Consider the following 21,507-nt stretch of genomic DNA (forward strand, 5'->3'; position numbering starts at 1 on the left):
GACTTGGCTCAGTTGATTTTGATGTGTACAATTGCCTTCGGGGGTTAAGTTCTTCCAAGAAAGCTTATTTGGTTTGTGATATTCTGCTCAATATCGTTAGCGACACTTCAGGTACATTACCAGATAACTTGCTAGTAATCAGATTGGTGAGCAGGAGCACAAGATTGAGAACAGGAAAGATCCTAAAATCTACTAGTCCAGCCTCCTTATTTTGCAGATGAAGAAATTAAGGCCCAAAGAACGTTCACATTCATAATAAGTAACAAAACTAGATTCAGACCCTGACTTTGTAACTCAGAATTTTAGCTTTTTTTTTTTTTCCTGAGGCAATAGCTAGGAAGTGTTAAGTGTCTGAGACCAGATTTGAACTTGGGTCCTTCTGACTTCAGGGCTGGTACTTTATCTAATACACCATCTAGCTGCCCCAAAATCTAGCATTTTTGCCATTACATCCCATAGTATTCTGAACTGACCACATTTCAGGGAAGTAGCTCTGATATTAACCAAGTTAGGGAAGCCCTGGGTGTCCAGGCTTTTGGAGAGATTCTGACACATCTGTCTCCTTTCCTCTTGTCTTTCCTCCCTCTACTACTCCCTCTCCTCACTTTCCCCCACAGTACACCAGGAGCTGTGCCGATCCTAGGACGCTTTCCAAAGCAGCAGTATGTTCGAGAAGAAACAGTGTCCTCAGGAGACTACAGTTACTTTAGCCAAGACTCCTAGAGCCAGTGGCAATACTGTTCTCTTCAAGCTGGTGCCAGCCAAGAACAAGCAGCTAGTGTCAACTCTCAGCGATTCTTTTATCTGGTCAGAGGTGGCCTATGTCTCCCTCTCATAGTGACTGTGCAGGACAAAAACAGAAATGACTTAGTTTGGGAAAGATATGATGGAGCAAACTTTGATCTATCTCGTGTATCTATTAGGAAGCTCTTTTGGCATAATCTGTTAATTGACATCTTGTTCTGTGTGTTTCTCAAACATACAGGTGGTGTCCTTCCTTTATATGTCACTTCTTGCCACTCCTCTGCCTCTAAGCTATGTCCCTGCCCTCTACAAATAGTGCGGAACTCTTAGATTTCAAGAACAGAAAAGCTTGAGTGGTTTATCTTAGATAGGAGTAATAATATAGAGTTGGATATTAGCAGAATTGTTATCCCTAATTCCCACTTGAACTTTTGTGTCTAAGTGTGTTTTACTTGGTCTTCCCTGATAGGGGTAAACTTGCATAGGATTTATTGCTCTGTATTTGGAAAGACAGTTCCTTGGGCTTTTTCCTAGTGCCCTGGACACCTTCTAGAGAAACCATGGAATGTGAGTGCCAAACCATGGCAGGGGTAGAAAACAAAAAACTCAATGTTCCTAAGACAACTTCTAGCAAGATATTAGACAACTCTATCCTTCAAAAGAAAGGCACTTTAGACCAAGTTATTTCCAATTGTGCAGGAGGGAGTCCCTTTTAAATCTAATTGATATGTTGAAATGTTTTCATTTCCAGAAATGTTTTCTTTTTTGGAAACCTCCAAAATCCACTTTTCACAATATCTAAATGGTAACTAGGGAGGTCATGCTACTCTGGGCATACTCAGTGTGGGCAGCACAGGGGTTTTTTCCCTCCCAGTTGGTGCTGCTCCCATTCATATGTCACTGGAAGGTAACTCTGAGAGTACAATTTAAAGGAAGTCCTTTGGTAGCAGTTCTATTTCCCCAAGGTCCATTGCCTATCTGCTTTACAGACATAGACCACATTAAAGTCTTTATTCACCTGACCTTTCAGACTTTCTTCTTCCCTTGGATCTGCAGTCTCCTACCAGAAGAGAATACAGTGGTGATAAATGGAAACTCTGGAGAAGTATAGGAAGGGCTCTTTGCAGGAAACGGCCCTTAGGTATCAGGGGACTAACTGGTGTAATTTTTCATCCATAGGTCTTCCAGGCTAGAAAGAATTGTTTTCAAATGATCAGAGAAGAAAGCAGGAGGGAGGGTAAAGAAGTTGACCTAGACCATCCTATGCAAACAAGTAAGCAAATGGTCCCTTTGGCAACACTTCCAGAAATAGAGAGACTAATTAATCATAGAACCTGAATTGGAAGGATTCTTAGAGAGCTTCTAGTCCACTCCATACTGAACAAAAGTACAACTATACAATATTCCTGACAAGTGGCCAGACAGCCTTTGCTTGAAGATCTCTGATGGAGAAGAACCTACTGCCACTTTGGGCAGCTCATTCAACAATTCTGATTGTTGAAAAATTTTCTTTATGTCAGACTGAAATCAGTCTTCTTGCAGCTTCCATGCATTGTTACTAGTTCTTCTCTACTTCCCAGGCTAGCAGGACTCTTCCACATTATAGCCCTTCATATCTTGAAAACAGGCACTTTATCTCCCCAGGTTTTGGCTTCTCCAAACAGAAGCATACTCAGTTTCTTTACCTGATTGTCATTTGACATCATCTTGAAGTCTTTCTGGTCTCCCTCTTTTTACTTCTCTAGTTTATCAATAGCCTTCATAAACCATGACTCCTACAACCAAGTACTGTACCAGGTATGATCTGATTATGGCATTTCCCTAGCATCCCAAACACTGTGTCTCAGCATAGCTTAAAATTGCCAAATTTTCGGCTATCTTATCACAATGTTAACTCATATTGAGTTTAAAGTTCACTCAAACTGACAGAATTTAGCCAGATGGACTATCTAGTTAATGCTTTCCCTATCTTGACTTCTTTCCCCTAATTTGATTTTTTTTTTTTAACTCGTGTAAGACTTTACATTTATCCCTGTAAAAATTCATTTTACTCAATTGATCCTAGTGTTTTGGCTTATGAGATCTTTCTGAATCCTGATTATACTCCAATCTGTTAACTATCTTTCCTAATTTTTTTTGTCTGCAAATTTTATAACATGCCATCTTTCACCTTTATCAAATCATTTTTAAAAGTGTTGAACAACATAAAACCAATAACTTCTCAAGCATTGTTAAATAATGACATAGAACCACTCATGATCATTCTTTCAATCTGACCAATCATCTAATATCAATCCATTATACTGTAGTTCTCATTTTCCACAAGAATAGCATAAGAGATTTGTTAAATGCTTTGCTAAAATCTTGGTCAACTAAATTTATAGTATTCCCCTGATAATATCAATTTAGTAAATCCCAAAAAAGGAAATGAGATTAAAGCAAGTATGATCTGTTCTTCGTGAAGTCATCTTGGCTCTTTGTGATCATGGCTTCCTTTTCTGTGCATTTCTTAACCACCTCTTTAATATTATGTTCCATAATTTCAGCAGAAACTGAAATTATGCTTATTGGCCTACAGTTTTCCAATTCTATAATCCATTTTTAAAAATCCATACATTTGCCTTTTTCCAGTCTTGTTGCATTTATCCCATTCATCTTGATCTTTCCAAGATTCACAACAGTGATTCAGCAGTCAAATCTATCAATTCTGTGATATATAATTAATCTGAGTCTGATAACTTGAAGGGCAGATAGATACTTTCTTACTTTTTCCCTACTTATTTTGAATCTTATCATCCTGTTAGTCATTTTTATTCAGTCTTTTCCAATTCAGAGATCATTGTCCTTGACAGACAAAGCAGAAACAAAGTAAGAGTTGGGGAGCCTTTCTTTCTCTCCCTTGTCTTGTCAGTTTTGATTAGCCCATCCACTTTGAGCAGCAATCCTCTCTTGTCTTTAATCATTGTTTTCCTCAGTTCAGTTTTTTAAAAATAACTTTAGGGGGTCAATTTTTAGTTTTTTCTACAGTTCTTAACTCATTCTGAACTTGGATGTTCCTGACATTATTCTTAAAGGCTCATGCCATGCTTTGTATTCATTTTCTATTACCTGATTTTATTTCCATTTTCTATACGCATCTTTTTAAAAATCTAAGTTGCATATGTTTGTTTGTTTACACATTTCTCTTTCTCCTCATTAAAATTATTTTTATGTGTCCAGAATTTCAATCTTATGATTTCTCCTGTCAGATTTTGGTCCAAAGGATCCTAGCTATCCTTTTTCTGAATCTTTCAAAATCTTTGTTCCAAGAACTTTGCATGCATGTCAAATTTTACTCAGTTTTCCTGGCTTTTTTCAAAATTGAAGATGAAGTGGTCATTTACCTTTTGATTCCCCTCATCTCTTCTTTAGGACCTAGTTCCTTTTTGGTAAAAGTCTAATCCAGAATAGCAGTTTCCCATCTTCCTCCATCTTTTTATGGATGAAATTATCCTTAGTGCAAGCTAAGAAATTATTAACTGCTGCTCTGCTTTTCATAAAGTATGAACTCCAGCAAGAGGAATCCAGATGATCACTGCTGTGTTCACATTCCACAGTGCCAAGCCTGTGATCTGTTTCCAAAATGTAACTGATTTCTCTCTCTGCCTGGGTACTCTGTAACATATTTTGAATATTTGTTTTTTCTTTTGACTCTTAACAGTTTTCTGACCTGACAGCATTTATGGATCTATTATCATCATTCCCTTGTTCTTCCTCAAAAGCTCCTACTCTTTTCCTCTATAGAAAGAGTGTCATCTAAGTGCTCATTGGTCCGTCCCTTTCTCTTGTCATTCCCATCTTCCAGCTCTGTCTTTACAGATCCTTTTTATCCTTATATTAAATTTTTTTCAGTTTTTTAAGGAAGATTGCATTCTTCCTGATAATAGAGATAGAACAGATGTTCCTCAACGCACTTTACTTTTGTCTTTTAAAAAGACCAGCCTGCACTTTGTACATAGATAATTGTTACTTGGCCATGGCAGACAGACAAATGTCATGTAGTCTGTGCAAATCACTACTAAATTTTCTTTGTTCTTCAGACTTCTCAGAAACATGAGTTTCTTGAACTTTTGTTTTTCTTATTAGTTGTGGCCAACTCCTCTGGAGAATTCCTGTGGCCTGTGGGGGTCTTGAAATCCAAAGTTTTCATTCATATTTCTATGTACTATAGATGCATTCAACTTTCTTTCTTTTGTCTTCCTAACCTCTTTGAGTCCCCTGTTCTCACATTTTCATTTTTTGAGTTTTCAAGTTCTCTTCTTCTTTTTTTCTTTGTCCTTAGCAGAATCAGCCTTGCATAAGTGATTCTCCTGTCTAATCGAATTCTAACCCTGAAGCTGGCTAGTAGGAAGCAGCTGTCCCACAGGTAGCAAGGGGCAGTCCCTGTAGTGGAGAAGATATTTCTTTCTGTTGTGACTAGCAAGCTTCTAGGATGTACTAAAGGAAGGTAGTTTGAAGAGAATAGGGTTCCCTTAGTACTCTTAAGATATATATGCAGAGGAAGCCTGATATATACATATATATGTATATTTACAAAGCCTTTTCTGCTTCCCTGTAAAACCCCATCCTTCCTTTCTTTGTGAAGAAATGCCATTTGTATATGGATGTGTCTACTCTGTGCCCCATGGGAAAGAGGCCTCCCAATAAAGAATGACTCCTCTGACTGCCAGGGGTGTGTGTTCTGTGCCAAAGCTTCTACCGATTATCAGCTATATGCCCTAATGTCTATGGTTCCTGAAGCTAGGCAACTTGTCATCAGTGTCTATCTACCTTCTCATAGTAACATATGCTTTGTAAATTTTCATGATAGTAATAACAATGAAGTAGGTGATGCAAGGTGATTTTATAGAAGGGAAATTTGAGGTTCAGAGAAGTTGCTATACCCAAGATCATATAGTGAGAAATTGTTAAGAGTTGAGGTTTGGATGAGTCTTCTGACTCCAAGTCCAGACACTTGCATACCCAAAGCCCCACCCAAGATTGTTCAAGAAGCAAGACTTCTGATCTTTTAGAGGTTTTAAGGAGATAAACTGTTCAGCTTCATTGAAACTAAGATATGAATAGCTAATAAGAGTTGACCAATAGGTAGAATGGAAGATAATTTTTTATATTTCTTTTATAAAGATTGTATATAGGGTTGTTTTATAAAACCCAAGCTTGCAAACCTAATGAATTTCTGGTTAAGAGTTAGACCTAGTCTCTTCTTTCAACCAAATTTTGAATCTACCTCTACATTCTCGGTGATAAGTTTTTCCTCTCCTACAGGCCACAGTGGGAGAACTACAACCTGTCACTCCTTTCTACATTATTGTGATAATTCCTATTGCCTAAATTCTCAGCCAGGGTAGGCCATTAACAAAGACAGAACCTTGAAACAAAAGGTATTGTTCTTTCTGGGATTTTGCCCTCTGCCACCATCTGCCCCTGTCAGAGAAAAAAAGGAGCATCTATGGTGGATCTTAGCCAGAGTTTTTACATGGCTCATTGGGTGCATAGATTTGCTGGCCCTGATCTTTATTTCTCTGTCCCCCTTCTGCTATGGCCACCATTATTTTGTTACTGATGTTGGCATTCTCTTCATTCCCTCACTTTTATCTCCACAAACTCCATAAGAGTATAACAGTAAGTTGTTTTTATTGACAAAGGAAGAGAATGAAGAAATTGAGAAATAATGTACCAGAGTTTGGGAATTAGCAGTATGTAAAAATCTACCTTGTCTGAGGCCAGGCATTCTACCCTCACCCCACAGTGACTCTAAAAGATAATAGCATATATCCCTTCCATACTCTACAATGTCTAAACCAATTTTAGGTGGATTTGGATTGAATTTATTCAAGCCTTGCATTGCATGGTGAGTTTAGTTTTTTTTAACCCATATTACTGCCAGTCATAGAAAAAAAAAAAAAAAGTAAAATAAGAGGGGACATTAGAGGTCCTCTAGCCCAATCTGTATCTGAACAAGAATAATAGGATTATAGATTTAGAGCTGGAATGGCTGTTAGAGGACCTATCCCCTCATTTTACAGATGAGAAATGGAGACCCAGATGGGTTAAGTGATTTGTAGATACTAGTGTATTAAGCTATTTAGTTATCTCTCTACATAATTGGTTCACCTCCTATTCTGCTTAAATATTCTCCTGGTTATATTCTTTATGCCACTTCTCAATGTAATTGTTATTAATATGTTACAGTTTACTCATATCCATTATATACTTCTCCATTGTCCCTTGGACAGCCTACAACTTTTAATTCCATGGAGACTGATATTCCATGTAGCACTACTGGAAGACTATTGAAAGGCTTTTGTTTCAGGGAGACATTCAGGGTCATTAAAAGTACTGATCTTTCAAAATATCTGAAAGAAGACAGAACACATATAGAGAAGTGTTTTAGTAGAAAAAGATGTTTTGATCCAAGAAATCACAAGGATTGTGAGTGGAAACTTAGAGCTGTTTATAGACAGCAATGTAAACTTTAAGATGCTATAGAACTGTGGATTATTGACATTATTATGTGGAGGAGCCTCCAACTAAATTCTTCACGACCTGCTTCATCATAGCATGGAGGGGGTACTGAGTTCAGAAAGGTAATGCCAAAATGCAGGCTGGTGAGGTTTTGACAGTCATGAGAATGGACTGATATTTTCACACCCAGCCTACACTCCCTGGCTACATTCATAAAGGTCTATCAGTTGCAGTGATGAGTTGACCAAAGCTTCCTTTAAAGATGCTCCTTTACCTTGTGAAGGGATCTTGAAGTATGGACCAGTCAAGTCTCCTGGTGACCACCAGAGGGCACCCATGGCCCAATAATAAAGCATTCTACCACTACCCATTGTTTTCCTCCCCCACCCCCATTTACCCCAAGCAAAACTGGAAAATCCTCAAGAAAGCATCCAGTTCCACGGCCCTAGCTTTTAGATGAGAAACTGAGACCTAGAGAAGGGAAGGGGATTCGCCCAATGTCTCATAGTGAGAGAGCTGATCTCCAAATTCCTGGTCCAGTGCTACTTTCTGGGAGTCCTTCTCTCTTTTCTTCCCTAACTCCCACTCCCATTCCTGCCTTTTCCCTACTTCAAGCCTTACTTATCTTGGAGTTCAGGAGGATAAGGTGGTTCAGGTGTCTACCAATAACCTAATCTAAGATTCTCAAACTCTTTGGTTTTAGGACCCCTTTGCACTCTTAAAAATTATTGAGGACCCCAAAGAGTTATTGTTTGTGTGGGCTATGTCTATATTTATCATGTTAGAAATTAAAACTGGTAATTTTTTAAAATACTTAATAATGTATTATGAAAAATAACTATTTTCCAAAGCAAAAAAAAAAAAAATGTATATTAGAAGAGTGGTATTGTTTTACCTTTTTTTTTTTTTTTTTTTTTTTTTTGGCAAATCGTTTTAATGTCTGTTTTAATAGAAGATAATTGGATTCTCATATCTGCTTCTGCATTCAATCTGTTGCAATGTGTTGTTTTGGTTGAACTATATGAAGAAAATACAGCTTTATGTAGCTGTGCATTTAGAAATGGGATACATAGTTTAATAAGCAAAATAGATTCCTTAAATGTGTCTGAGGATCCTCCAGAATTCCAGACCACACTATGAGAACCAATGGCTTAAATCCAAGCCCTCAGAGACAAAGTGGGAAGAGAGAAGACTGAACCACTGAGATTGGAGTTGGGAGTATATAGAATACCTGGCTATGCTTTGTGTTTTTCCTGCTCTGATCAAGTCAGGGCCCTGTGAATATTCACTTATAGGACTGAAACTTATAGGACCCAAAGCAAAGTAGCTTAGCCAAAGTGACACAGCTAATAAGATTCAGAATTGAAGTCTTCTGACTCCAAATCTAGTGTTCTTTCCACTATACCACCTTGCCTTTGTATGTATATAGTGTCCAACAAGGGGATTAAATTAGATTTCTAAGCCCCTTTCTGCCTCAGACAGACTATGATTCCATGACAAAAATCCTGAAGCCAGGCCAGACTGAGGGCTCATCTCTCAGGATTGCAATCATCCAACTACATTACCAGCAACAGGAAAGGTAAGAAACAGTATCTCAGCCCTAGGTCTCAGCCATAGTTTCTCCACTGCCTTGGTCCAGGCCTTCTCTTTCTCCAGGATTAGCTTTGGTAAAATTCCATCTTCTCCCACTCTTCCCCTTCACACTCTCCTGGCTAGGTCTAAGGCAGAGAATTATTAGGCTAACTACAACTGGAGACATCAAATTCAAGCCCAGGACGAAGAAGCAGCAGGTCGAGGATGTAACTATGAAGGAGACAGACCTTCCTAGCCACCTTACTGCCACCAAGCAACTCTTGTCTAAGGCTACTCTTTTCTCTGTCACAGAAGGATAGACTTAGAAGTAGAAGAAACTTTAAAGATCACTTTTCTCCACCCTCTTTAATCACAACCATTTCAGGATTCCAATCTCTTTTAATGGAAGGTGTCTTTTTTTTTTTTTTTTCCAAATTAGAGAGGTGCATTGATATATTGGAAAGAAAATCACAAAGTCTAAACCCCCATTCTGTCCCCTTGCTACCTATGTGACAAGTTATTTTATTGATCTAGCCTCCAGTTTATTCATTTGGAAAATTGAAAAGGGGGACCTTTCATCTCTGAAATTCTGTGATTCTTTGTACCTCAGAATCTCCAATTGACTTAATGGTCTATGTTCCATATGTCAAGATCTTTTCTGATTCTAACCTTCTACATCCTTCCAGCTGAAATAATGAATCTTTGAGAATGGGTTATTCCCCCTCCCCGTAGTCTTCAGATAGAGTGATCATATTTTTCAAAACAAGAACTGGGACCCACAGTCTGACAAAAGGACTCTCTGCTTCAGGGATCTTGTTCACTGTACATAAAAGTGCATAAGATCATTGGTTTAGGGCAAAGAGAGACAGACCCTTAGAAGTCATAGAGACCTAGTCATTGTCGAGGAAACTGAAGGTCAGAAAGATGACTTGCATAAGATCACACCAACAGTGTTAGAGAGTTTGAACCTATGTCATCTGACTGAAAATACTTTTCCTTTCCACCATATAGTGCTGATCACCTTGACATAAAGAGTCTGTGACTTTGTGAGACATCTGAACCTACTGGAAGTTACTGCCCATCCTCCCTTCCCTTCCCACTCGTGAACTGCCCCTGTAAGAACTTGGCCAGACCCTCAGCCTCTTTGTCTCCACACTAGTGTTAGTGGTTTGAGGAAGCTCCTTCCATCCTTTGTGGCTTTGCTGACTCCATGTAGAAATTGGATGCAGATGTGCCCAGAGGAAGAGGATGAAGAAGATAATCTTTAGAGACAAGTAAAAAAATTTCCTATTCTTAAGGATATAAACAGAACCAGTTTTTGGATCTGGTATTGGAGAAGGCATAGCTCCACAAGGACTCCTTAAAAAAGGAGGTTCCACAGAGGCAGAGAGCTCGGAGATTGTCCTAATCTAGCCTACCCACACACCCTAGTAGCAAAGAAAGAAAAGTAGTGAGATGACTTGCCTTTGGGGATCTCTAGATGACTCTTCCTAGAGATTGAGTAGAAGTGAGAGAGGGCCTGGTGTTATGCTGTGATCCATAAAGGCAGAACCTTATCTAGCAGGGCAGGAAACTGGGAGTCCTGGGCCAGGCTTCAAAGCTCACAAGGGCATGGACCAGAGTGGCTCCTGCCCTGGGACTCGGGTTGAGGCTAAAGGACTGGAGCTGGGCAAGCAAGTAACTTCCTGCTCTGAAATAAGTCAGTGTCTCCCAAGATGGCCATCAGAGCCAGCTGCCATCCAAAGCAATACTGTTGGCACCAAGGCCGGACTCAGAAGCTGACTGTGACCACCTCCTCGTAGAGAAACCCTTACCCACATTCACAAGTCCAGTCCAAGGGTAAAGAAGGACTCCCTGATCAGCACCTGATTCCTTCCTCTTATAGGGAGGTGAAGATAAGAATTTCTCTCCACAAAAGGAGAAACAGATAAATCTATCCTAGTGACTTTTCTAAAGACCATTGGATATAAGGCCACGTTAGAACTCAGATTTTCCTCCCAAGAAACCTCCATTCCCCTGAGAGCCTCTCCTGTCCCTATCAGAAGGGAGCAAGAACAACAGGAAAAATCTGGGAGGGGAGGGAGGAGAAGAGAAGGGAAAGGAGGCCTCGATTCTGAAGAGCTATTGTGTCCCCTCTGATAGTGTTGGGGCCCTGCTACCAAAGGGAGGGGTGAGATAAAGCCCTGGGGATAGGAGAATGGGAACACTAAAGGAGAGGGCTCAAGGAAAGGAACCTTTGTGGGTGCATGCTAATCTGGGAAGACTTCTATTCAGGAGACGAAGGCAGCAGTATTCAGGAGACGAAGGCAGCAGCCACTATAGCAGGATCAAACATATGAAGGGGTTTTGTTTTTTTCTGGCTCTGGTTATAAATATGGGGAAAGACCATCTAGACTATCCAACTTCTCCCTCCCTTCTCTTTTACCTCCTCCCTCCCCAAATTCCAGGAAGGACCTAACCTGTGGTACTTGGGATAGGGTCAGGCTAGGAGACTTGGACTACTCTGGAGTCCAAACTGGAAGTATCTCAGGTTGCTGTCAGCCAGAAGAGGCTGTGAGTCCTCCAGCAGCCCAGCCTACTCCAAAAGCAAGCTTGGGATGGAAGAAGGGATGAAGGCTCACTTAGCCAATAAGAACCACATAGGAGGGGCCAGACTAAAGTCATTTTAAGGAAACGTCTTTCAGGGAGCAAAGGGAAACTCTTACCTCAGGAAACTAGAGCCCTAGCTCCCTCAGAGTAGACCTCTCAGCTCCCATCCCAATAGCTCCCTGGTTAAGTTAAGGCCTTGGCCTTAACTCAGTGCCCACCCCTTTCCTTTTTGGAAATCATTTGATTTCAGCAAATTTAACTGCACATCTATTCTGAACATGACAATGTAGTAGTGAAAACAAATGCATACAGATACACATATATGTATGTTTATTTTTATATATAACAAAAATCTTGTTCTCAAGAAATTTACAGTCTAATGAGAATTACGCAATTTATACAAAGTAAAAAGAAGATGAGGATAAAGGGGAACATCCAGGCAAAGAAAGGTTCTGAGAGAACTCTGGAGAGGAATGGATCACTTTCACTGAGGTAGAAATAGGAGAAAGCCTCCTGGAAAAGGTGGCATCTGAATTGGTCCTTAAATAAAGTAAGATACTTTAACAGATGGAAATGGCCAGGGAGAGTTTATTCTAGGCATTGGGCGGTAATAGCCTGAGCAAGGACAGAGAGAGGGGAGGGCAGGATGACCATAGTTCAAAAACTGGTTTGACTAGAATAGAGCACAGGATCTCAGGCTGCCCATTTGGATCCAAATCTGAATGGCCAAGATGTGATCACCCAGCCTTTGACTGAAGAATCAAACGAGTATCTATAGACTACCTCCCAATGCAATTTAATATGTTTTGAATGAGAAGGCAATGTAGCTTATTAGAGCTGCCATCTGAGTCAGTAAGACCTGTTGGCTTGAGTGACTTAAAATACTCAAGGCTTTACAAAACCCAAGTCACAGAAGAAATCCCAAACTTCATTGGCAGAAGCTTCTCCATTTCATGGATGAGAAAAACTCAGGCATTCTGAGATTTAAGTAATTTGCTCAGGATTACTCAGCTAATTAAGTATCTGGAGGCTGAATTTGAATTCTGGTCTTCCTGACTTCAAGGCCCAGTGCTCTATCCATTTAACTCAGCTAGTTCTTCGTTGTAGCTGACTGAAACCTAGCTCTGCAACTTTCATACAGTGCTCCAAGTTTTACCTCCTGAGGCCAAGCAGATTGTCTAACAACTTATCATGTCCTTTCTTCCTAAATCTGTTCCTCTGGATACAAGCTTATCAGTGACTAACCCAAAACTGAACACAACGCTCCCAAAGTGATCTAAACAGGGCAAAGTCCAACAGAATTAACTTATACTCTCCTTTATTTTGATATTATACCAGCACTATTTCTGCCAAAGTGCAGCATAGAATCAAGTCTTCTTGAATGCCAAGTTAACTCATTCATTTTGTAGTCCACTAAAGTCTAGAGATTTTTCCTTTTTTTAAAAAAATCTTTTGCTTTTATATTAATGACATTTCTACTTTTTTCCTTCTTTCCCCCCCTTCCACTAAGCCATCTCATATAACAAAAATTTGTAAAAAGAAAACGAGGAAAAGAATGAGCATAACAGATCCATGTCTTGAAAAAATCTGAAAGCCCATAGACTTTACATGAGGGCACAAGGGGAAGTAGAGGAATGGAGAAAGGTGGCTTCTATTTTTAAAGCTTTATAATTTTGTAACATTCATTTTTGATTGTTTAGTGGCCCTAGTTCTTTCCACTTACATTGTCATCATCAGATGTTTTCTTGGCTTTGCTCACTTCACTCTACATCAATTCATTCAGATCTTTACCTACTTCTCTTTATTCATCATATTTGTCTTTTCTTACAGCACAGTCAGGGTCCATTAAATTTATGTCCAAAATTTGCTTAGTCCTTTATTGGTGAGCATCTACATTTTTTCCATTTCTTTACTACCACAAAAAAGCCTCTATAAATATTTTGACATATGTGAGACTTTTTATCTTCCTGAAGGGTATAAGCCTAATGCTGGTTCAAAGGGTAGAGACATTTTAAGTCACTTTATTTGGATAATTTCAAATTTATAAAATGTTCATACTTATTCAGAGGTCTACTAACAGGGCTTTACATCTTTTCAGGCAAAATTGTTGTATACATCATAGGTTCATTCCTTTTCTAGATTTTCAAGATCTTTGGGGGATCCTGATTTTGTTATCCAATGTATGTATTGGCTGTCCCTTCTAGCTTTTGTCATCCTCAGATTTGATAAAGATACTTATTCTTTGTACTTTTCTCTAAACCACTGATGAAAATTTTGAGCAGAACAGGTCCAAGGGACTCAGCACTAAATACCTTCAAGCTGACATCAATTGATTTATTAAATAATCTTTGAGTCTTGTCATTCTACCTCTTCTGCATCTCACTGTACTATCATTTATCCACCAGCTTCTTACACTGTGAGTCGAGATCCCATATGGGGATGAAATTATCAGTATGTGTTAGAATTGTTTATCTATTTAAATACTTATATACCTGGGGTCAAGTAAAAATTTCTCAGGGAAAAAGGGGTCACGACTTGAAAAATTTTAAGAACCTCTAATTAAATCCATAACTTCATATTGGCAGCTAGGTGGTGCAGTAGAGAGAGTGCTGGGTCTGGATTTCAGAAGCTATTGTTGTTCTTCCCTTTCAGGCCTGTCTCACTATTTAGGACATTAAGGTCAGGAAATTGAGTTCAAATCCAGCCTCAAACACTAGCTCTATGGGAAACTCACTTAGCTTCTGCTGGTCTGTTTCCTCAACTGGAAAGTGTTGCTAATAATAGTGACTACTCCCCAAAGTTGTAGGGATTAAATGTGATAATATTTGTAAAAGTCCTCAGCACAGTACCTGCTACACATAGTAGGCACTGTATACATGCTGGCTAGTTCTTATCATTATTGACATTATTATTATTATTCACAAGAATAGCATCAACCTATCAACAAGCATCTTATTAAGCACTTACTTTGTGACAGGCTTATATCCAAAGGTGGTGTCTCCTATCTTAGTATATGAGTTCCTTGAGGAGAAGGGATTGTTTTACTTTTCTATTTGTGTTCCCAGCATTTAGCACATTGCTTTGCATATGGTGAGTATATACTAATATTTATTCATTCATTCATAATCTTAGGTACTTAAAGAATTATAGACTGGCTAACGGACTAGAGCTACAAATACAAAAAAAAAAAAAAAAAAAAGCAAGCAAGAATTTACATGTCTTCCTAATCTAGATTATTATATTAAAAGTTTTGTTGAACACTAGGTAAACCATGTCTCTAGAATTCCCTTGATTTGCCAGTCTAGTAATCCTGTCAAAGAGAAAATAAAAATCATGTGGCATAAGTTGTCCTTGATGAAGCCTTATTGGGTTTCAACCATCACTACCTCGCCTACTAAATGCTAATTAGCTCTAAAGAGGAGTCTATGCCTTAAGATAAGACCTTTTGGAGTCTAATTTTAGAAGAGGTGTGCCTTGATCAGAAGAATATTAATAAGATTGCTTGTGCAATTAAGAAGTTATTAGGAAAGTCTAGGAAGAGAAAAAATAAAGTAATAAAATATTTTTTTCAAAAAAAGATGATAAACAAGTGGTGGTAGTATAAGTGAAGAAAAGGGGATGGATGAAGTGTGGCTCTGGAAAAAAAGAGGAGAAAATGTATTTCTTTCCCTTCTGTGCTGAGGTGGGGAAGTGTGTCTGTAGGTATGGAACATCGAATACTCTCACATTCCTATCATGTGTTGATTAATTTTTGTTAAATCACTATTTTTTCCTCTTCTTCATATTTTATATAAGAGATGGCTTGCTGAATAGGTGAAAAGAAAGGATATATATGAAAATAAAGATGATATAGAAACAAAATATATCAATAATTGACTGGACTCCTGACAGTTGGAAAGTAAGATAAAGGAATAAGAGGCAAAGAGAAGATGGGAATACTATCAACAGAAACAAGGAATTTAGGAGAAGTTGGATTGGGAAGAAAGGCATGAGTTTTGAGTGCCAGTTGAATCTAGATGAAGCTAGATGTATGGCAGCAGATAAGTGATGTGTGATTCAACTAAAGAGAGAGATTTGTTTTGAGGATATCTATATAGAAGAAATGATCTAAATGCTGGGAATAGAGAAGATTGCCAAGAGATGGTATAAGCAGGAAGAGAATCTAGGACCCATTAAGGAGCAGGAGGAAGGTATAGAAGAAGTGGCTGAAGAGATACGTGCCACAGGAAGCAGTAATATAAAAGAGAATATCTCAGGAATAGTTAACAATGGCATATGCTACTAAGAGTTCAAGGAAGATAGGGACAGAAGGTAAAAACATTAGATTTGGTAATTAAGTCATTGGAGAGAATAGTTGCAATAGAGAAGAGAATAGAAACTGGAATATAGGATTTTGAAGAATGAGTGGAAAGGTAAAGTAGAAGAAGTGAGAGTAAACTAATCATTTTAGAATTTTAGTGGTTAAGGCAAGAGGATTAAATCAATAGCTTAAGGTAGCAGTAGAATAAAAAAAGCTTTTTGTTGTTTTTGTTTGGTTTTATTTTGCTTTGTTTTGTTTTAGGATGGAAGAGATCTGAGCAATTCCATGGATAATAGGAAAGGAGTAAACCAAGAAGGACTGAAGATACTTGAGTTGGACATAATATCTAATGGAACAAGGTCATGAAGAATGAAAAGAAGTGGGATTGACGGTATAGACAGGTTAATTCCTTGTCAAGGAAAAGGAGTCACTTCTTCCTCACAAAATTTAAGGAAGAGAAAGTTTTCAAAGATGTAGTTTATAAATTGTGGAGGAAGGAAATTCATATCCTATGGCCTCAATTTTCTCAAAGTATGAGAGAAGGTTACCTCGTAAAGAAGAAATATGATGTTGGAGGCTTAAAGAGAGAGATAGTATATAATAGCCATTTTAACAGCAAGACTATACCAGTAAGGGCCCAGTTGAGATTAGGTGGTTTTTTGTGGTTGATCCCAGTTAGCAACTTTTGGACATTTTGACAAACTTGAGTGGTTTGTAAGTAGAAAAGAAGGCACTACATGATAAGAGTTGCTCATGGTTGAGCTTAGCAAAGCAAGAATGTTGGAAGGCTAAGGACAAAGGAATCAAGGATAAAAGAAAAGTCATTACTAAAATGGCTTATCATAGAGTCAAGATTGAGCAGAAAAGGACAATAGTCAAAACGGAATTTATAGATTAGGAAAATAGGAAAAAACTAAGGGGTGGAAAGTGAGGATTAGGACAAAAAAAAGATGAAAGGAAAATTGGAAGTGGAAGTGAGCAGTGCAGGGAAAGGATAACAGATCATGATCAAAGATGAATTTCAGAGTTTGGGAACATGGAAGTCTAGCAGTTTCGCATGGTGAGGATGTGATTACCCTGAAAGGCCGCTTTTTAAAAATTTATTTAAAACTAATATTTATTGATAAACAGTAAATTTAACATCTTTGACTTAGATCTTTGACTCCAAATTTGTTGCCCTTTCCACTTTACATTACTGAAAGAGACTCATTGTGGGGTTGCTAAGAGTGAATTCAAGGAAGCATAAAGACATTGTTGCAAAGATCATCAACATGGACATTAAAGTCTCTAAGGATAATGACTGAGGAAAAGGAAGACTAAGTCAATTCATAAAGAAAAGTGGGAAGAGACACTAAGGAAGTCAACAGATAATAGCAAAGATGATTGGGAACATATTTTGGATGGCATAAACTTCCCACTTTCTTTTGTTTTAGATGTGATGACCACTTATTTAAAATCAGCCGGAGTCAGGAATTCAGGTTAAGGGAGAAATCGTCAATTTTTATTCTCAGTAGAGAGAATTCTCAGTAGAGGTAAAGAAGGATTGCGATAGCAATATGGGCAGCTGTGACAGGAAGCCAGCTAGCAGAAGGGGATTGGAGGTGAAGGGCCGTTGCGATAGCAATGCGAGCAGCTGTGTCAAGACACCAGCCTGAAGTCTCTCTTTCCGCTTCCCTTTCCACTCCCCGGCCTCCACCCACCAAAATCGTCATTTCCTATACAACACATCAGGACTTGCACAAAGAGTGGGCAGGGGCCATTCTTTCTCCAAGCATATATATTAATAGACTATGGTCCAATTACTATGTAGCCTCACGTGCTTAGGACCTCAGTGCATCAACTCAAGTCTCAGCCCATTACAAGAACACAGGTAGTTGGTCACACCATCCCTGACTTCTCAGGGAGGTGAGAACCCCAAAAAGGAGGTGATCACACCCTTCCTGACTTCTCAGGAAGAAAGATGAAAAACACCAAAGGTAAGTGGGGAGTCAAGCCAGATATTGTTAGTGGGTTTCTAGGCTGAAGGATTTTATTAAAAATAGGTATACACAAACCCATCAGCATGGGAGATATTATACAAGCACATATTAATAAAGCACAGGCTATTAGTGATTACACTCCCCGTAGCCATGCAGGCTCAATGTGGTGTAACAAACATGAATTGTACATGAAAGTAGTGATATAACAAACAATATGAATCAACATGGTATTGTAAAAGATTTCCAGAAGTCCTAGAAGGAGGGTATGTAAATAACAATCACACATACACCTCCTTCCACAACCAAGAGATAGTCTATAACCAATCTTTATCCATTACTTCATGTGTCAGGGATTCCAATGATCTCTACAAGTTTTTGAAGTCCTGCAACAGTCTTATCATGTCTCAGGGAATCCAACGATTCCTGCGATTTTGAAGTCTTGCAACAGTCTTATCATGTCTCAGGGATTCCAATGATTCCTTGAGGGTTTTCAAGTCCTACATTAGTCTCATTAACAATTTTTGATGTCCATGAGTCAAATACCATAACTGCCATGTTCATTCAGTGGTGGGCACAGTCAGCAACGGAACCACCCGATATTTCTTGGGTCTTATCCTTCATTTTAAGGATCTTCTTTGTCTCTCTCCAATGGACAAGGCGAATATGGCTCATTGGCACCCATCTGATTCCTTCTCCATCTGTAGAGATACAAGCAAACTCTCTCCCCCAAGCAGTTAGCCTATCTGGTCCATTCCATTCACCACTTTCTGGATCTCTCCACATTACCTAGCAATTATCTAAGGATAATTGGAGCTGCTCACACTGGACACTGCTCTTCCAGTGGGTAATAAAACCTGTCTGCTGGAACCAGTGCATCATTGTCAAAAATCAAAAAGTTAATTGTATAGAGCTAAATTTAGAAATTCTCTAGGGTTACTCGTGGCTCCCCCTTTCTTTTGTTTTTGGAGGAGCGTCTTAATGTCTCTGTTTCTCCTCTCTACTATAACCTGTCCTTGAGGATTAAAGGTGTGTAAATTCTTATACTGTGCACAAAAGTGTGCAAAACATTTAGAAGTATATGCAGGTCCATTATCTATTTTTATTGCTTGTGGCATACCCATCATTGCAAATGCTTGTATAAGGAATTCAGTGACCCCTCGGGCTGTCTCTTTTGCTGCTGGTATTGCAAAAATGAATCCTGAAAAGGTGTCCACTATAACATGGATAAAAGACAGATGACCAAAAGATTTATAATGGGTCACATCCATTTGCTACATTTCATTGGGTCTCAAACCATGAGGCTTCTTCCCTGGAGGGAGCATAGGAGTGTGGAAAGGAAGGCAAGCTGTACAGGTTTTTACTATGCTCCTAGCTTCCTCTTTTGTTATCCCAAATTGTAAATGTAAAGCTTGAGCAGCCTGGTGGTATTTAGAATGGGATTCTTGGACTTCCAATAAAGAAGTATTGGCCAACATAGTTAGAAGGCTATCTGCCTTTGAATTACCATCCAAAAAAAGGACCTGGAAGTCTACTTTGAGAGTGGACATGCAAGATATAACTCTTACCTGAATGCTTTCTCACTTGCTCTTGAAGTTTCTTAAAGAGTTGATATATATTAGAGGCTACAAATTTTATTAGGGTTGTGGCAATTCTTTGTACCATACCTACTGAATAGGCCGAATCAGATATTATATTCATGTCTCCTGGATAATAAGTAAGAGCTAGAATGATTACATACAATTCATTCTGCTTAGTGGACTGACAAGGAGTTCTGACTACTCTCTTTACAGTTAAGTCACAAGAGTATACAACACAAATGTTGTGTTTGGATGCATCTATAAAGATAGTTGGTCCTTTAAGAGGAACTTTAGAAATCTTTTCTTCAAGAACCCATTTCCAATTATGTATAACTGGGTTATCTTTAATGGGGACCCATGTGTAAAATTTGGAGCCATGGCTAATAAAATTTGCCACTCTGGGATGGTCTCACAGCATACATTAATTTGTGCATTGATATAAAAGGTGTATATCTTGTCAGGTCTTATCCCAGATAAGAAGTACTACTTGCTTAATGGCTTTTCATAAGATTCTAGCCACAAGCACTGGATAAGGAGTAAAGCTTTGTTCTGGTTGTGCCAGGAGGTTGACTCACTCTATCACACTGTCTCCTTGATGAAGGATTACTGTGAGTGCCTCTTCTGTAGCAAAAAATGATATTTCCAAGGGTTTTTGAGTGACTCTTTCAACCACATTGGATAAAACTAGTTCAACTTCTCTCAAAGCCTCTTGAGCTTCTTTTGTAAACTGGAGTGGTGAGTTTAAAGCACTTTCTCCCTTTAAAATGTCATATAATGGTTACAATTAATGGATAGTCAAGCCTAACACAGGACGCATCCATTGGATATCTTCTATCAATTTCTGAAAGTCATTTAAGGTGTTAAGCTTCTCTGTTCCTAAGGAAAGTTTTTGTACTGTAAGCACCTTAGGTTGTCTGATTCAAGCATACCTTTTTGGAATTTCAGCCCTCTACATAAACTCAGAAGAGTTTGTTGAGTATTGGTGGCAGAGCAGCGATCTGGAAGTGGAAGTGGGGAGCAGAGGGTATATCATTTCCATCTTCAGGGCTGGGGAAATGGCAGAAAAAAAAAAAAAAAAGAATCCACATTAGAAAAAGTAGGTAGAGATGTGGATTCTTCAGGTGAAAACTTGGTTTTAGTTCATGTGAGTAAAGAAAAAAGTCTAGGATGAAGTATAATTTGTTCATGACAAATGAATTTCCAAGTGGCCTAATAGAAATGAGTAGAAGGACTGAGTGAGAATAAAGCTGAGATGAACAGGGATAAAGTTACTGTAAGAACCTGGATGGTTGGACCTGGATTAATCGTAATAGCAGAGCAAGAGTATGACCTGTTAGCCATAAGGGAACTGAAGAGGAAGTACTGATTGAATTGTAACAATTACTGGAGGAGCTGATAAAGTTAAACAACTCCAAGGATTCCCTTTAGGATTTTGGTCTAACAGTGCTGCAGGAGTCTATGCCCTGCTATGAGCTCCACAAATCTTCCAACTGTCCTTACATATCGGCTTCAAATTCTCCTCTGGTCTGCCCTCTGGTCTCTACCTCCCTAAGATTCCTCATATACTCTATAGCTTTCTTAGGGTCCCTTTGTTCTCTATTCTCTTTCCCCCTCTCCCATCTCTGTGCCCCTAATAATACTCCAGGGTCCTAAACAGTGATACCCAAGGTCTCATTAGAACTGGAGTGAAGCAAGGGGATGGGACAGGAACAGACTGTGCTGACCCCTCAGCATACTAACCTCCTGCCCATGCAAAGACCTGAACAGCAGCTGCCTGGCCTTTGACCTGGGGTCAGAGTGCAAGAGAAAGGATCAAGAGACAGAGTGGAGTCTCAGGACAGCTGTCTTCAGCTGCAAAGCCTGAGCCATCTGCCCACTTTCCCTCCTCTAGGACAGAAATTATATTAGCTAACATTTATATAGCATTTTATGGCTTAAAAGCAAAGTGCCTTACAAATACTAGTTTGTACTCACAACCCTAAGAGGTAGATGCTATTGTTATCCTCATTTTTACAGGTGAGGAAACTAAGACAGGTAGCAGTTAAGCCCGAGGTAGAGTCTAGGAGGTCAGATTCTTTGTTCTACTTTCAGATTGGTAGATTCTACAAAAGAGCAGGTGGAAAAGAGAGAAGGAAGGCGTGGAGATATGAGTGGGGGAGTATGATGCAGTTGAAATAGCAATGATCTTGGAATCGGGAAAAACCTGATTTTAAACCTATAGTAATACTTCCTAGCTATGTGA

The 21,507-nt window shown here is 38.9% G+C and overlaps 1 protein-coding gene across 3 annotated transcripts in view; it reads left to right on the forward strand.

The window, feature by feature from the left end:
* ZNF346 (zinc finger protein 346) overlaps positions 1-19,667 on the forward strand; it is a 37,484-nt gene extending 17,817 nt beyond the window's left edge. For 2 of the 3 annotated variants that reach the window (XM_051979013.1, XM_051979012.1), the window contains exons 7-8: positions 618-2,017; positions 15,971-19,667. In XM_051979013.1, coding sequence (XP_051834973.1) covers positions 618-723 — 106 coding nt within the window. In that variant the 3' untranslated portion in view covers positions 724-2,017; positions 15,971-19,667. The remainder of the gene's footprint in view (positions 1-617; positions 2,018-15,970) is intronic. The other variant, XM_051979014.1, reaches the window with a different exon arrangement.
* The last annotated feature ends 1,840 nt before the right edge of the window (positions 19,668-21,507 follow it).

Source organism: Antechinus flavipes, chromosome 2, assembly GCF_016432865.1.
Source record: "Antechinus flavipes isolate AdamAnt ecotype Samford, QLD, Australia chromosome 2, AdamAnt_v2, whole genome shotgun sequence".
NCBI classification, from domain to species: Eukaryota; Metazoa; Chordata; class Mammalia; order Dasyuromorphia; family Dasyuridae; genus Antechinus; species Antechinus flavipes.